At 41.2% G+C, this 18045-nt stretch overlaps 1 protein-coding gene across 1 annotated transcript in view; it reads left to right on the forward strand.

The window, feature by feature from the left end:
- TMEM135 (transmembrane protein 135) overlaps positions 1–17911 on the forward strand; it is a 322554-nt gene extending 304643 nt beyond the window's left edge. Inside the window, exons 8-15 of the mRNA XM_075851438.1 lie at positions 2679–2825; positions 5398–5467; positions 7957–8124; positions 8776–8839; positions 10477–10553; positions 11836–11934; positions 12775–12842; positions 14308–17911. Of these exons, the coding sequence (XP_075707553.1) occupies positions 2679–2825; positions 5398–5467; positions 7957–8124; positions 8776–8839; positions 10477–10553; positions 11836–11934; positions 12775–12842; positions 14308–14440 (826 nt within the window). The 3' untranslated portion in view covers positions 14441–17911. The remainder of the gene's footprint in view (positions 1–2678; positions 2826–5397; positions 5468–7956; positions 8125–8775; positions 8840–10476; positions 10554–11835; positions 11935–12774; positions 12843–14307) is intronic.
- Positions 17912–18045: the final 134 nt, after the last annotated feature.

Consider the following 18045-nt stretch of genomic DNA (forward strand, 5'->3'; position numbering starts at 1 on the left):
AACTTGCTACAACTGTCCCCTAATTTACAGCTATAACGTGCGTTATAAATGCTTTATTTGGGTTACTACAAACATGGTCTGCCACGTCTTAAGGTTTACCGCTTTATTTTGGATCCACAGTTTCCATGGCTTGAGTATAACAAAGAAATAGTTCAAGATTTAGAAGCAACTTGACGTTAATCTCTAGAACTTTCCAAAGAGTCATAGGGTTTCTGGCACTGGAAAGAGATTACTCCTCTAAATCATATCCTTAGTGGATAGTTTCCATGAAATATTTGTACGGGCTTTGGCTTAGTCCTGCACTTAGACTCAAATACGGTCTTTCTCATAAAATGTTAATGTTGTTCTGTAAACTCACAGTGAATCATTGTTGCTGCATTGATACCGATATGTCTAGATACAATTTTGGTCAGGCTCTGAAGGTAATTCTTAGTAATTCCAAGGTGTTAAAGGTAATTATGCACCATACAGCTTTACAGAACATCCCAGGGCAATAATATAGATTATATTTCTCTTAAAGGAATTGTCCAGTTTAGAAAACCCACTTTCATATATTCTGTTAGGGACTCGATTCATGATTCTGATCTCTTGGCCAGGGTTGAAAGTGGTTACAAAGAGCGACTTTCGTTCTGGAGGACCTGTTCTGTTCTGTATTACGCATATGACCCATTGATTAGAATAGACACTGTGTAATGCTTAATTTCTCCTGTGGTGGTGCTGCTGGGAAATTGAACACTTACCGCCAAGTTTCCCCACAGACTACAGCCAAACACTGGGGGTCCCAGCAGGGACTTTGAGAGCAGCTTATTGTCAAGGGACCCTTCTAGCAAGTATGGATTATCCAAAGTAGACAACCCCTTTAAAAATGGCCCCAGTGCATAAACACATGGGTTTCACAAGATTTCTTCACTGTACCTTGGTGACAGAGTGGCAATGTTCAATTGGTTGTGCCGCCATATCGCCTCCACCCAGTTCCACATCAGCCAAATATACTTGATGAAGTTGAAATCTGGAGAGTGTGGAGACATTTGAAACGTTGTCAAGTTTCGGGGACCAATCCCTCATGGCATCTCAGCTGTGGCATTTGTTCTGCTAAAAAAAATAATCTTTTTGAGACTAAATAAATGGTCACATTAAATCATGGCTTCTCAAACATTCTCTACCGGGCCTCATCGGCAACAGTGCCCCCCGTACCAGCTACAGTGCCACCAGGGACAGCCATAGAGACTCCGAATACCAGCTATAGTACAGTGCCTCCAGGAACAGCCACAGAGCCTATAGTACCAGCCACAGTTCATCCTAGAGGAGCTACAGTCCCTCGAAGAACAGCCACCGAGCCCCTACTGTGGCAAAGAGAAAGTTACAAGTGTGCTCTCTAGTGACGATCTGCCCAGGTGATATAAGCTTTGCATCTTTGGGCAGATTCTGAAATGTTTGGGAGGCACATCCCACCTCAAGACTAAAAGTGAGACTCCTCACCAGTAAGGCAAGTCTCACAATTTGAGAAGCGCTGCCATAAAAGGATGGTTATCCATAACATTAGACCACCCCCGTTAGCTTGAAATGTTGGCTCTTATTATATAGGTTCATAGATTCCTTCATAATTTTATTTTTTTGGTCAATACAAAAGTCTAATATATATGGAAAATGGTCACAGTGTCACCATATTCCTCTTTGAAAACACATAAGGATGGTCTCTTTAACTCATGGAGACCTCTTGTTAGCACATGTGTTGTAACGCAGGTTGTTGTATTTCGAACAAGTTCCATTGGTTCATTTGTGTTCATATCCTTTCCTAATACACCATAGGCTTTAAGGGTCTACACAAGTAAAAATCTAGTAGGCTGGGGACCATAGCAGCCACTCCCCGGTACCATGATGAGCAATCTAAGAGCAAGGAAACCATGAAGACTTTTTTGCATAACCCGGTAGATCAGATTTACCAATTTTGTAATTTATAGTCCTCTACCAAACCACCACAGATTCCTGTTACAATATTAAAGGGGTTGTCTTTTATATAGCCAACTCTTTTTCAAAAAGAAGCCAGTGCGGCGATCAACTGATCTCTTCAGGTCAGACTTTTCTCACCCCCCCCCCCTGTAGATCACCAGGGAAAGCTGTGGTCAGCCACACATTTACCCTGCAGCAGCCAGGCTAGCGGCATGTACACGTCGGGTCTGCCGGAGTGGCTCCTCATTCTGACACAGAGGGATTTCCCAATAGGGCATATGGACAGGGGCTATCCTGATGGGACAGCCGCTTCAAATTGGTTGTCTAGGATTAGAAAAACATTGCTGCTTTATTTCAGGAAGAGCACCACACCTGTCCATGGGTTGTGTCTCATATTGCTGCTCAGCTCCATTGAAGTAAATGGGGCTGGGCTACAATACCACAAACAACCTGTGGACCGGTGTGGCACTGTTTTCGGGAGAAAGCAGCTATGTTTTTCTAATCCTGTTCAACCCCTTTAAAATAATATTCTTAGAAATTGTTAAAGGAGACCCTCATCTTTTTTTATATAGTTTTTCAAGGATAGACAAATTTTTTATTTTTCGACTTCAAATTTTAGCACATTTTTGGTTATTTTTTTCTAGAAAAGATTAATCTATTAATATTGTAATATGGGACACATTGTGGCTGTATTTGAATCTTATGTTAATATTGCTTTTTTTCACCAGATTCATTGTGGGAAAGGAAGAAATTCCAGCTCATACACTGTTGCCTGAGAACTTGTACGCCAAAACCGGGAAGAAGACCAAGGAACGGGCGGAAACATCTCGGCGGATTAATATATTTTCTCTAACAAAGAAACTTATGGACTCAATGTACGTACAAGCAAAAAATAAATAAAAAATTGTATTGTCATTTTTAAAAAAATTCTGTCAAAATTGTAGAAATGGCCAAAATGATCTCCATAAATCATGTAAATGTATTAGACTTGAGAATAATATGTCAGGAATCCCCTTTGTCAGGGATAAGGGTAAGTGTTGCACAACATGTTCAAAAGATTGTGCTAATGATGTGGATTTCTTCCGTAAGAGGTTCAATATGTTTTTGATTATGTACAATTTTAGATTGTTACAAAATTGAACAATCTGTTTTTGAGCAATAACCTGGTGTCCCATTATATTGAAGGTAACTGGTACTAAAGCACAAAATCTGTTTTACGTGTGGAAAGAAGAGGAATTTTTACTATAAGCTGAGATTTCAACCTGGGAGAGTTGCTTTCAGTGTCTTACCCTAGCGACTTACCTTTATCCAAATTAGTATAGCTTAAAGGGTATGTCCACCTTGTAACACCATCTCAAAGTTTACATAAAAAATTAATCTACGTAGAAAGTTGAGTAACTTTGTAAATGCATTACAATACTTATTCATGTTTCAGTGGGGTGCTTTGAGCAAAAATACTTACCGATCCCCACATCTTGTCTTTTGCGGGTCCAGCGCTGCTCACGTGATTTTCATTCTGACTTGTCTGGAGTCATTGGGCTTTTGAATAAACCGTAACTCAGACTCTCAATGCATTCCTATGGGAACCAGAGCGAGGTCAGAACGAGGCTCCATAGGAATGCGTTGAGCGCCTTACTTCCAGTTTTCTGAAAAGCAGCGATTCCAAACCAGGTCAGAATGAAGATCACGTGCGCGGCGCTGGACCCGAAAAACGACAAGATACGGGGATCGGTAAGTATTTCTACACACAGCACCCCACTGAAACACCAATGTACAAATGGAGGGTGCAGTAAAAAAATAAAGTGGAGTGCTTCTTTAAGCTTTATTTACATATGACTGATACAGCTCCTTTAACAAATAACATCCCTGGTGGTCCAGTGGTTTAATAAGTATTATTCCTAGTGGTCTAGCAATTAAATATATCCCTAATGGTCTAGTGGTTTAGTACTAAACATCTCTAGTTATCTAGCAAATGGTTTAGTAATGAATACACCTACTGGTCCAGCAGTTACCAATATTATTACTAAATTAGTAATATCCCTGGTGGTCTGGCAGTTAAATATACCCCTAATGGTCCAGAGGTTTACTAAGTAATATCCCTAGTGGTCATGCAATTAAATATATCCCTAATGATCCAGTGATTTAGGAAGTAATATCTCTAGTTACATAGTTACATAGTTAGTACGGCTGAAAAAAGACACATGTCCATCAAGTTCAACCAAGGGACGGGAAAAGGGAAGGAAAAATTTCTACACATAGGAGCTAATATTTTTTTGTTCTAGGAAATTATCTAACCCTTTTTTAAAGCCATCTACTGTCCCTGCTGTGACGGCTCCTGCGGTAGGCTATTCCATAGATTCACAGTTCTCACGGTAAAGAAGCCTGGTCTGGCATTTAAATATATCCCAAATGGTATGCCTAGTAGTCTGGCATTTAAATATAGCCCTAATGGCCCGGTGGTTTAGTAAGTAATATTCCTAGTGGTCTGGCAATTAAATATATCCATAATGGTCCAGTGGTTCAATAAGTAATATCCCTAGTAGTCGGACAATTAAATATTTCCCGAATTGCACAGTGGTTTTGTAAGTAATATCCCTGGTGGTCTAGCAATTAAATATATTCCTAATGACCCAGTGGTTTAAAAAGTAATGCCCCTAGTGCACTGGCAATTAAATATATCCCTAATGGTCCAGTGGTTAAATAAGTACTTTCCCTAGTAGTTTGGCAATAAAATATAGCCATAATGTTCCAGTGGTTTAGTAAGTAATCTCCCTGATGGTCTGGCAATTAAATATATCCCTAATGGTCCATTGGTTTAATAAGTAATATCCCTAGTGGTCTAACAAATAACATTATCCCTGGTGGTCTAGTGGTTTATTAGCTGATGTCTCTGGTGGTCTGTTAGTAATATTTTTACAAGTAGCCCAGTGGGATAATAAGTAATATACCTGCTTTGTGAGAAAATGACCTGTAAGCTCCCTGGTGGACAATACAAGCTTACTAACAACCCACGTAGGTAGTATAGTTAGACTGTATGTATAAACTAAACCTAGGGTCTAGATGGACTATACACTCCATGTGATATGAGGACTACAACGTTTTTAGTTTTAGATAAGCGGTGACCGGTAGACAATGTCCCTCAGACCACCTATGTTAGCTAATAAATATTCTTATTATTCTTCTCTCTGCCGTCCCCGTGAGTTGCGATTGACAGGTTATTTACAGCAGGTCTGGATCCTGATCACACACATCCCTCTCCGACCAGTGTATCTTCAGATATTATACTGGTTGTTTATCTCGTGTCCCAGCCCATCTATTTCCAACCATTACTGCATGACCAACAGAGAAGGACCTGCGTGCACGTTGTATGTTTATTGGTATGATTCACACATACATTTTATATTTATTTTTTGCATTCTTCGCGGTGATTTATGGCTTTCTGTTTAGATGCAAGCACGGGCCAAGGCACAGATGTTGCAAACACTATGAAGACAACTGTATCTCTTACTGCATTAAGGTAAGCGATGATGTCCAAACACGCACTGATTGCAAAGCAGAGTAATTGCTGCAAGATGTGGCGGAACGCGGCCAGGATGGCAGACATGTTTCTTTGAAGATCCTCGTTGATAAACTACACTACCAGTAAATGAGCCAACCTTTTATGTTATCCCTGAATCCCCGGCCAGAAACCCGTTCCAAGAACATGAGTATTATCACCATTAATTGAGGTTAGATGTTTAATCAATCAAATTAGTTAGTAATGCTAATGACTTGACCTAGACTGTTGAACCCACTTACTGCTGTCTGTAGTTCACATACATTTATGGTAATTCCTTGAATATAAGGGTCGGGCAGAGCTGGGACAATTACTTCTGATCGTTAAAAAGTTGGTAAAACAAGAAAAGTCAAGGGAAAGTTATAGAGGAAACAAAGGGTGCACAAACTTTTTTGATCGGGGGCAACAAATTGGCGCAAATTTGTATTGTATGAAGTTAGACCAACTTCTGTAAGGAGGTGCACAAAGGAGAGCATAGCGTGTCTATCTTATATTGTCTCTTAAAGGGGAAAGCCACCCAAATGTGACGTGTCATAGAGGACAGATATGATGATGACTTGGGTGGAGTTAAGGGGGTTTTGCACTGGACGATTATCAGGCAGACGAGCGTTCATAGAACGCTCGTTACCGATAATTGCCCAGTGTAAACAGGGGAACGATCATCAGATGAACGATCAGCAGTTGCTCGATCATCTGCTGGTCGTATAGTTTTAAAAAAGTGAAATATTATCGTTGTCGGCAGCACATCTTGGTGTGTAAACAGGGAGACGCGCTGCCGACATGATAATATTGTATGGGGACGAGCGATCGGAGTAACGACCGCTCGTCCCCATCCATAGCTCCGTGTGACAGGAGCAAACGAGCGTCGATCAACGATGTCTCGTAGATAGGTGCTCGCTGCTTCGGTCGGTGTAAAAGGGCCTTTAGTTAGCTCGTGGTGCAGTTTACAAAACCATGGAGAATCCAAGACTGTTTGACTGCTCAGCGATTCCTGTTAGTAGAATTCTATGATATAACATTCCAAGCAAAAATCCATTGAAATTAATGGCATTCTCCTCAAATGGACACTAAATTTTCAAACAACTTATACTAATCTAATAGTATACCGGATATAGATCAACTTTGTAATTTTTCTAATGTTAACATTTCGTTGTTTTATCTAGTGAAGTTACTGCCAGCGGGTGCCTCCCTTCGTGTAATCTGCTGTCCACCCACTGTTGTCAAACAAAATCCGTCCCTAGTTACAGATTAGAGGAGAAAAACTGCAGGAAGTGGGTGTGTGTCCCTTGACTGCCTGCTAATAAAAGTCTATGGAGAGGGGAGGGGGAGTTGAGAGATAGAGACTCAGACACGCTGCTGCCCATAGAAGTCTATGGAGACGGGACGGGGAAGCAGGGAGAGAAAGCAAACACACTGGCTATATAAATCTATGGAGAGGGTAGGGGAGAGCAGGAGTTGGGAGTGGAGGGAGAGACACATACACGCTGCCTATAGAATTCTGTGGAGAGGGGAGTGATAAGCAGGGAGAGACGGACACTGCCCATACAAGTCTATGGACAGGAGAGGGGAAGTAGGAGCAGTGAGAGCAGACACACACACTGCCCATACAAGTCTATGTAGTGGGGAGGGGAGCAGGGAAAAACACAGACACGCTGCTCATAGAAGTCTATGGAGAGGGGAGCAGAGAGAGGAAACGCAGACACTCTGCCCATACAAGTCTATGTAGAGGGAAGGGGGAGCAGAGTGAGAAACACACATTGACACGCTCTGCTCATCTTTTTCCCACTCCCCCTTTTGGTCACACAGTATAGCATTAAAGGGGTAGTAAAAAAAACATGTCTGCTTTCTTCCAAAATCAGCACCACTTCTGTCCACAGTTGGTGTATGGTATTTCAGCTAAGCCCTTATTCACTTAAATGGAGCTAAGCTGCAATACCGGACACAGCCTGTGGACAGGTGTGGCACTGTTTTTGGAAGAAAGCAGCCAATGTTTATGTGTTCTCTAGTATATAAATGGTTGTGTTAGACCTGGGATCATTGAATAAGGGTTGTAATATTATTATTATTATCTCTTCACTTTTTCTCTATAATGTCATTGCAGTGTGTTTCATGTTGCATTGGCTTATATAACATCAACATTTTTCCATAAGTAGATAGAATTTTATAGACATGATTGCCAATTCCATAGGCGGCATTCATTTTTTATGATACACTAGCGCCATCTGGTGTCCAGAAAGTGTGTAATAACAGTTATCTACTGAATAGTCCTTAGCAATTTGCCCTTAGGTTCCTGACGATCAGAACTTTGCTGTGCATTTATATGTCATGTCTGTTTATTGTCTCTATATTGCGGTAAAAAAAAAAACCTTATAGGACCGCAACAAGTGAATAGACTATAGGGTGAAGAAATCTGCTACTTGTCCATGAATCGTTTTTCATATTTTTTTCAGGGATTTATTCGAATGTTCAGTGTTGGGTACTTGATCCAGTGCTGCCTCCGCATCCCGTCCACATTCAGACAAGTGTTTACAAAACCCTCCCGGTTGATCTCCCTGTTTTACAACAAAGAAAACTTCCAGCTGGGGGCTTTTCTGGGGTCTTTTGTCAGTATTTATAAGGTAATTCATTCCATCACCAGACTTCACAACGACTGGTTGCCATGCATTGTTTTCTGTTTGTTGTAGTTTTCGTTCATGACCACCCTAATAGGACTTTGTGATTTAGATCATTGGGCGTTTATTATGGGTAACACCGGGTATAACCTGACAAATCTAAAATTCTCCGGTGCTGACGTACTATGGGCCTCTTATGGTCACATGTTCCTATGATGTCTAGAACCCTGAGACTCTGGGGTCACTTTGTGGACTCTTTAGCACCTGGAGTTATTGGAGTTTTGTTTTCTTTAAGTTTTGTTATAGATTTCCCCTAATTTATATAGCACCGTGACCAATTCTACTGCCAAGTACACGTATATATGATGGGCTTGTGCTTATACACAGCAGCCTGCCTGAATAAACCGAGCTGCAGTGTGAAGCATAGGGGAGAGGTAGAGCTGCAGTCTGAGCCTCTGATGAGGCAGGTAATAGATGTAGGACTACCGCAAACCCCATTATCCAATGCAGCTAAGCTGCAGTCACTGATTATAGCTGGGCCCTAATCGAGCAGAGCTAAAAAAAAAATAGTCATGCAGATATTACCGATGATGGTAAGTAGCAGGTCGTGAATATTTGTATCTGCTGCTAAAGCTTTATTAACATCTGTCCACCCAGGGTACGAGCTGCTTCCTACGATGGGTGCGTAACCTGGATGATGAGCTCCACGCGCTTATAGCTGGTAAGGATTGTGTCATACACATTAGAGATTGTGAAGATTATCCATGCCCACATACTTCAACCAAGAATATCTTCTTCAATACCAACCAACCAGATTGTTAGCTTTTATTGAGTCTAATTGGTGGCAAAATTAATTCCAATTTTTGGTTGATAACCACTGATTGGTGGTGGCAGGAACATTCGCACCATGAGAGGGTTTTACACTGGGCGATTATCGTGCAAACGACCGTTCATATAACGCTCGTTGCCGATAATTGCCCGGTGTAAACAGGGCAGCGATCAGCAGATGAACGAGCAAATGCTCGATCATCAGCTGATTGCATCGTTTTAAAAAAAGTAAAAGATTATCGTTGTCTGCAGCACATCTCCCTGTGTAAATATGAGACGCGCTGCCGACATGATAATAATGTATGGGGATGAGCGATCGGAGTAATGAGCGCTCGTCCCCATCCATAGCTCCGTGTGACAGGAGCAAGCGAGCTCCGATCAACAATGTATCGTTGATCGATGCTCGCTGCAACGGCCAAAATCGGCTGGTGTAATAGGCCTTTAGTCTCACCCCAGATCCCAGGAGTCATTAAAGGATATAGTTATCGGTGAATCAGTATCTATAGATGTTGGCCTTTCAGAAGAGAAATGTATTGCCCCAAAACCAATGGCTACTAGTGACGCTATATAGAGGATCTTCAAGGTGTGGGAGGATTGTGGTCGAGGTGGCCATACATGTGTAGATACCTCAGTGACGTTGTTGGTTGATAAGACTTCTGGTTTTCAATGGAGCCAGCTGGGGGCATCTTATAGACCTACAGGCAGTGAATAACCAGCAAAGATCACCGTTTGCTTTTTAACATGCTTAGGAATTAAGGTTTTTCGACACATCGGAAATTTTTATGCGACATTAAAAGTTATCGCAATTCGATAACTCATTCATAAAAAGAAGTCGCCCGGCAATGAGCTGACCACACGAGTCTGACTTCTCTAGCCCTCGACCTCCATCTGTGGAGCCCACTAATTTTTCATGCAGGAAAAATGTAGTATTACCTGATACCCACTAAAATGCTGTTTTTAGTTGCTCTACACTCCGTCACATTGAGTCGAGGACCCCCTACTGTGACGTCTATTTTTTTTTACGAAAAAAAGGGGCCCCTGGACAGTCTCTAACTTTCCAAGCCAAAAGGGCCTCCAAGGGTTAAGTCTATGGTGACCCCCTCTGTGCCCTTGTGTTTGCCTAGGAAGCCACCCAAGCATTCCCCAGGACTCAACTTCCTGGAGGTTGCAGAAGGATGTGGAACCGAATTTCCACACGCGCCCCCCCCCCCCTCCTAGACCATCAAGTGGGAAATCCCATAAGGGCACTGCACCCTGAAAGTCTTTGTTGTGTAATATAGACCATATGGAAAAGAGTTATCCTGATTGGACAACCGTTTTAGCACTTCCGACTGTATGGGTCCCTAGTTTTCATAAAGGAGACCCATAATATGCCCCTTGCCCAACTGTACCATCGAGTGGGGCTGTAAAGGGCCAGTGTAACAGAGGTTTTACGTCAATACAAAACTTTTTACTAGACCCGTGACCTTATTGTAGAAACCATTATGTACTTGTCCCTGTATCTTACTATGCATTTTGCTTTATACTTAGGTTTTCTGGCTGGAATCTCCATGATGTTTTACAAGAGCACTACAATTTCCATGTATCTGGCATCCAAACTGGTAGAGGTGAGTGTGTCATTGATTCGGGATATGAGATCAGTAATGTGTAATTGTTTATCTCACAAAGTCCGGACATTAGGAAAACTGTTCCGATGTAGGTCGGCAGTCCCAACCATAACAAAACCTAAGGGGGGAAAAAGAGTACACAGCGCCACATGGTGCAAGATAAACCTTGTGGATAAGGTAGAACAATTGTAAAGGAAAGGGATAGCGCTCACCTTTACGGGTTGTACAAGTCACGTACAACACTGATGTAAAGATTTAAAAACAGCTGCTGCTCCCCAATCCAGATACCAGTAACGTGAAACGTAGTACCGCAATTCGATAATTGAAATGGAAGAAAATGTATGGATATACAGGAGAGCGCTAATGATAAATTCCTTGATTTATTTGATTTAGGCAACGCGTTTCGACACAGGACATGTGTCTTCGTCAGGCCAAGGAAGAAACTTTGATAATTGTTTACTTACCATTAGCGCTCTCCTGTATATCCATACATTTTCTTCCAACCATAACAAGTCCTCGTAGTTTCATCTGATGGATCACCGCTGTAGTCACTGTCCTGGTTTTTAGCAATTTCCCATTGCACATATAATTCATATACATTGCTGCACATGTATTTCCTTATTTCATCAAGGATTAGACCCCACAATTGCAGCATTCATCAGTAAAGGACAGGACAAAGTCTACTGGAGTCCCTATAGTCTACTGGAGTCCCTATAGTCTACTGGAGTCCCTATAGTCTACCGGAGTCCCTATAGTTCTGTATCACGGATCAGTAGGCACTGCCGTATGATGCCTCTGTACGGCACTGTATTCTCCGGTATTCTTTATGGGGAGAATTACTCTGTAATATTCATCTGAGGTAAATGCCTCAGATTTCATACGAAGAACAAATCAAGAAATTGATGGCATATAGAGGTACAGTATGGACCCCTAGATTTATATGGCTCTATATGACCCAGACTTTGTATGGAGCTGTAATACGGTTGCGTTCACTCAATGTGCTCAATTTTGGGTGCCGCTACCAATCATGCTGCTTGCAGAAAGGATTTATTTGGGAGCATGAAGGGTTCGGGGTCGAAAGTAAAGAATTACAATAAGAAATTCCGGATTTCACGGGGGTTTTCCATTTTTATTTAGGATTTTTGTCTTACAAGTTCGGATGAGACCAATAAAACTTGCACCAGCACAAGGACTCGGGAAGACGATGCATGGATATGTAAACTATGTGTTTATAATTGGTCTGATATCTATTTAAAACTTAATTTTACACTTGTTGTTGCAGACCATGTACTTCAAGGGGATTGAAGCCGGGCGTTTTCCCTATTTCCCTCACGCGGATAGTATCATCTACGCAGTGTCCACGGCAATCTGTTTCCATGCAGTAAGTAGCATCATTGAAGGACACTAAAAAAAAGTTCTTTACAGAGAAAAAAATCAGCACTCAATATTCACTTATAGCTACATCTACAACCGATTTTTTTTATTTTTATTGCTCCAATGTATATAAAATTAAAATTGAAGCAACTACCGTTTTGTGTATACAGATTCTATGCAGGCTTCTATGTCTCCATGGTTACAGACTACAAATAAACCCTATGTAGTCTGATCCTGTAGTCAAATTGCCATCCATACCTCTTGGTAATTTACATTTTGTATACAGAATGTACAGATGGAAGGGAGAATGACTGCAGGATTAGACTACACATGGTTTGTTTGTAGTCTGTTACCATGGAGACACATAGGTCTGTATAGGAGATGTAGACACAAAACGATAGGAGCTTTCTAGTTAAGGCTATTTGTAAAGCTTTCATGCATTGGAATAATACAACATAATAATTGGCTGTGAAGATGGACATAGCCTTTAAGATCTTGAGTCCTCCTCTTGTACGATAAGTTCTCTTTAGAAAGAAGTGTTTATATAGTCCGGTGCTTATTTTACCATGTGATACATGTAACCCTGGGCAGAGACCTGAAATTTAGGGAGGGAGGTTATATACGTAAACCTTAGTTGGTCGTCTTTATACAGAGTTTCTTAGGGTGTGTTCACACGTCGCAGCCCAATAGTGGTTTTTGCTAACTGACTGTGATGCTTAGAAAGTCGGTGGCAATGACATGAAGTTGTGACTGGTTAGACTAAATATGGCGTCCATTGTTTATGTGGCTGTAATTATTCTTGAGTAAGCGGTGACTGATACGTTGATGTTTTTTTTCCGTCTCTTAGGCGGTTTTGGAAGTTCATAATTTAAGACCCTCTTACTGGAAATTTCTTTTGAGACTTACAAAGGGCAGGTAAGATTATGTTTCACTTATTATTTCATTTTGACCCTTTATATGATTCAGTTTATAGAGGTTGACCTATCCGGTTAACCCCTTTCCATATGTCCTTTCAGGGCGAATTCCCCACCAAATGTCTGCCGCAAATTACAGTTCGATGCAAAACACCATTCACAGCTTTTGATTTTGGGGTTTTCTGCAGATTTTTAGGTTCTATCTCGCTGGGGTAAAATGATGCCCATTTGGAATACGTTTGACACTTTTATACTTGGCTGCCATTTTGTATTTTTTTTTAATGAGGTACTGCATAGCGTAGCCGGAATAATGGGTGGCAGCCCCTTGCAGAGTTTTACGGAGACAGCACGCTTCTCGCGTCCGTACATGCAAACTCAAAAACGTCTGAAAATACGAAGCTGTTTTCAAGGGAAAACAGCTCCTGATTTTCAGATGTTTTTTGAGCCACTCGCGATTTTCGTGGTGTTTTTTACAGCCATCTTTGGAGCTGTTTTCTATAGAGTCAATGAAAAACGGCTCAAAAAACGTCCCAAGAAGTGAAATGGAACTTCTTTTTCGCGGCTGTTTTTCAAAACGGCCGCGTAAAAAAACCGCCCGTCAGAACAGATCACCGTTTTTTCCATTGAGATCAATGGGCAAATGTTTGGAGGTGTTCTGCTTCCGATTTTTCGTCCGTTTTTCGGGCGTTTACGGCCCAAAAAACGGCCGAAAATAGGCTGTGTGAACATACCCTAAATATGAATGGGGCAAAGTTGCTATAAGGGTATGTTCACAGAGCAGTGGTTTCAGACGTAATTCCGGCTGTTTACGCCTCGAATTACTCCTGAAAAATCGGCACCATTACGCCTCCAAACATCTGCCCATTGCTTGCAATGGGATTTACGGTGTTCTGTTCCCACGAGGCATAATTTTACACGTCGTTTTCAAAATACGGTGCGTAAAAAGACGCCGCGTCAAAAGAAGTGCAGGTCATTTCTTGATACATTTTTGGAGCCATTTTTCATTAACTCCATTGAAAAACAGCTCCAAAAACGGCTGTAAGATACGCCGCGAAAAACGCGAGTTGCTACAAAAAACGTCTGAAAATCAGGAGCTGCTTTCGCTTGAAAATCGCTCCGTTTTTTCAGACGTTTTTGAGTTTGCGTGTGAACATACCCTTATAGACCTGGACAAGAGTGGCGCTGTGTCTGGAAAACTCTGAATGGGCCATCGTTGTTTTTGTCCCATCAGTTAAACCCACACCAATCACACACTGATGGCATATGCTAAGTATATACTGTCAAAGTAGAGAACCCCTTTTCCTATATTTGGTGTAATATCTTATTTTTTTTTTTTTTTTTTTAAATGTAACCAAAATTAGCCACTCAAAGTTAAAAAGCACACTGCGACAACACCGCCATCACAAGATCCTACATATAAGACTGGTTTCAGAAAAACTAATCTATAATAATCTTTATCTGCTCAGGTTTGCCTTCATGAACAGGAAAGCCTTGGACGTCTTTGGTTCCGAAGCTTCTAAGAACTTCAACAACTTTATTCCTAAACTGGACCCGAGATTCATCACCGTAAAATCGGAGTTACCGATACAGTTCTCCTGAACTCTGGTGCTCTTCTCCCATAACAAAATGTGAAAATCAAGAGTCTCAAAATCAGAACAAGTTTCTGGAGAGAATAGAGGTGGGAGCTCGTAAGCTTCGGTTCAGTATTAACCAATTCTAGTTGACCAATGCGAAGATGAGTTAATTCTTCTTGTACATTACCTTTTTGGTAGATTATCGAATGATCCCTATAGAGATTGAAACCAGACACTGACGTGTCTCCATTTTCTTGACAAATTATTCAAAAATGATAGGCATTTATAATGGGCTAAAATTATTATACTTTATCATTGATTGTATCTAAGATAAACTAAAACCAATTAAACGTCTTCATTTTCCTCTGAATAAGATATTTAGCAGACTTCTGAGGTGTAGGGAACCTGGGCCTATGTGGTCACCTACCCCATGTTATGGACCAATATAGCTATTTGATACTGAAGACATAATACTTTGTGTTTGATGTAGAAGTCAATGTTTTGAAGAGTGGGGGGTGCATTCTCTGGCATTCAGTACAAAAATTTGGAAATCTCGTGGACGAGTGTCCTTTCAAAAAGTTTCATCCAGCCATGCGGTTTCCTGCATTGAGAATCATTTTGAGTATTTTTTACTAATTAAAAAATTAGAGCATGGGCCATGAGCTATATCTGTAGTGGAAGACCTGAATGGCAATTAAAATTAGAAATGATAGAAGAAGATCGTATAATTAATTATATTAAGCCTTTATTTAGATTGATATAGCTAAGGGGGTGCTTCGATTGTTACGGTCTTTTTGAAAATGAATTTAATACTTTAGTTCTTATCATAAAAAATGTATGAAATTCATATGTACCTAACTCTATTATGCTTTTGCGATCGGATCCAAGGTGGTAGAGACGTCACTGCCACCAATGTGGTTTCGGTCAGGTTAGTCTTCTAAACCATCTTCTTGGTCATCATGCTCCTCACATAGTGAGTGAAGGAAGTAGACACTGTGGTCCTCCTCCTTCACCAAATCTTGGTGAGGATGGACAATGTCACCAGACAAGCTGAAGGAGTGGCTTCCCCTGTAGTTTTTAGATATATCCTTGGATGGACCAATGTTTTTATTCTTCTGTTTTCGAGCTTGAATCAAGTTTGGCACCTACCACCTTCACAATAAAAACCTGGGCTGTTCTCTATGAGAGACACAATGGCAGAACTATACTCTCGTGTAACCTGTAGATGATCTTTGAATGTTGAACTGTGGAGCTCCTTCCCATTGATGATGTATCTGGCAAGGTCAACTCCAGACCAGGTGTTTTTCTTCTGTGAATTTGCTCTGTTGTCATTGAATATTATGTTGGTTCTAGATTAACAAAGCAAGAAAAGGGGAGTGCATGGCATGCGTCAAATTTATTGTGTTTTAGATACTTTTTGGATCTTCCTTGACCGATTTTAAAAAGTGTCTAGAAAAGGGCATGACTAAAAGGAATCATAAAATGCGCCAGATTTGTTAACAACATGCACCATTTTTTTGGGCACAATAAATTGATATAAACTATACCAGCCATGAGGTGGTTAAAGGAAGAGAAAACTGTCTAATATATCTAGTAAGGAATTATTCAGACGGCCGGGTTTGGTTGTGATATACGGACGGTGTGTCAGCCGTGTTTCTCAGACCGACCACATTTCAGGGAACCTGACTCCTAGCATCTTCGTTATCTATGATGCCAGGAGTCCCTGCCTTCCCACTGTATCATGTTTTCAGTGCGGGACAGTATTCCTGCGGGGAGGCAGGGATTCCTAGCATCATAGATAACTATGATGCCAGGAGCCCGGCTCCCTAAACTGTGGTCGGTTCGGGAAATACGGCCAAAAAACAGTCCGTATATGACGGACAGAACACGGCCATCTGAATAAGGCCTAAGATGCACCAAATTTATCAGGTAGTGTTCACCAATGTGATTAATTTGACTCAGTTTTGTACTGTCTATCATTAAAGGAGTTTTCTCATAATGATGATTTAGGAAAAGCGATAAATGTTTGATCGGTGGCAGTCCGCCTGCTGTGGCGCCCACCGATTCCAAGAACGTGAATAGAGTAAGATTGCGCATTCTGGCCAACCGCTCCATTCCCTTTCTATGGGACTGCCGGAAATAGTGCACAGCTATCGCTGGCTGCCCCACAAAAAGTGAATGAAGCGGTAACCGAGCATGTGCAGTCCTGCTCTATTCACAAAGGGCAATCCAGGACCCAGTTCTCGGGATCTGTAGGGACCCCAATGCTCAAACCCCTACCGATCAGACATTTATCACCTATCCTGTGGATAAGTTATAAATGATCGTTATAAGAAAACCCCTATAAGACAGTGTTAATAAATCTTCCCCAATGTGTTTCCAGTTTTTGTTTTTGTTTTTTTTATGGCAATTGCGGTAGTAAATCCAAAAGCTCACGTTTTTAAGGTGGCAGCTGTATTTTTCAAGCGTCAATGGAATAATACTGAATATTCCGAAACATCTTAGGACTTTGGAGTTCTTAATTTATTTCAGTCAAATCCACAATTAGTCTTGACTGTCTTTCAAGCACCTTCTATGTGAGGAGCTCCGTCCTGAGCACTCCCATGGCTCTTTGCTCTCTCGAAATGTACATATTCTGGGTCGCATGTATAATTATTGTTGTAGGAACAAGTCATGATAAATGTCTTGAATCCTTAGGACAGTTCGAAGACTCACTCTGTACCAGCTCTTGCCTATATATTCATGGCCTTTACTTATAGTTGGGGCATCAATGTGTGATCACTGCAGGTTCGATCCGCGGGCCACACACCAATTAGCAGAATGAAAGGACTGTGGTACTGGATGAAGCACCATGGCCTCTTCACTGCAACCCAACACAAAGAGGTCCAAGTCCACGGGGCTGGTACTACAGCTCGCCTCCATTCAAGTGAAGCAATACCAGACGCAACCCATGGACAGAAGTGGCCTCCAAACAGTATTCATAAAATACCAACAGAAAACGCACACCGCTCAATAACCATAGGAGGAGGTGCTATCAAAATGACAAGATAGTGCCTCCGACAGGTCAGTGGGGTCAAGCCCAGTAAAGAATTATGTGCACGGTGAATTAAAGAAAAAGGACTCGATTTTGAACTGTTTTAAAAACTTTTCATTATTCGACCTGTTATTTAACTAGACCTTTGTTTTGAGAGTTTGAATTAATTTCCAGCAACTTTTTGATTCTTTGAATGTATAACATGTGGACGGTTTGTGCGGCATCCGGGCTCGTTCTTCACACTTTCTTCTACACAACTTTTGTCATCTCCTTACAAATATTCAGGGAAGTTTCGCACTCATCACATTATTAGGGATATTAAAAGCAGAAGGTTTATTACGTTTGTCATGTGAAGTTTTATTTTCTATTTTTGTCTCGTCCGTCTGCCCTTCAAGAGGCTCTGTCACCAGATTACTATCTCCTACATAATCTGATCGGCGCTGTAATGTAGATAACAGCAGTGGGTTTTATTTTGAAAAACTATCATTTTTGAGCAAGTTATGAGCTAGTTTAGATTTATGCTAATTAGTTTATTAATAGACAACTGGGCGTGTTTTTACCTTTTACCAACTGGGTGTTGTACAGAGAAGTGTATG

The sequence above is a fragment of the Rhinoderma darwinii genome, chromosome 2, assembly GCF_050947455.1.
Source record: "Rhinoderma darwinii isolate aRhiDar2 chromosome 2, aRhiDar2.hap1, whole genome shotgun sequence".
Taxonomy (NCBI): domain Eukaryota; kingdom Metazoa; phylum Chordata; class Amphibia; order Anura; family Rhinodermatidae; genus Rhinoderma; species Rhinoderma darwinii.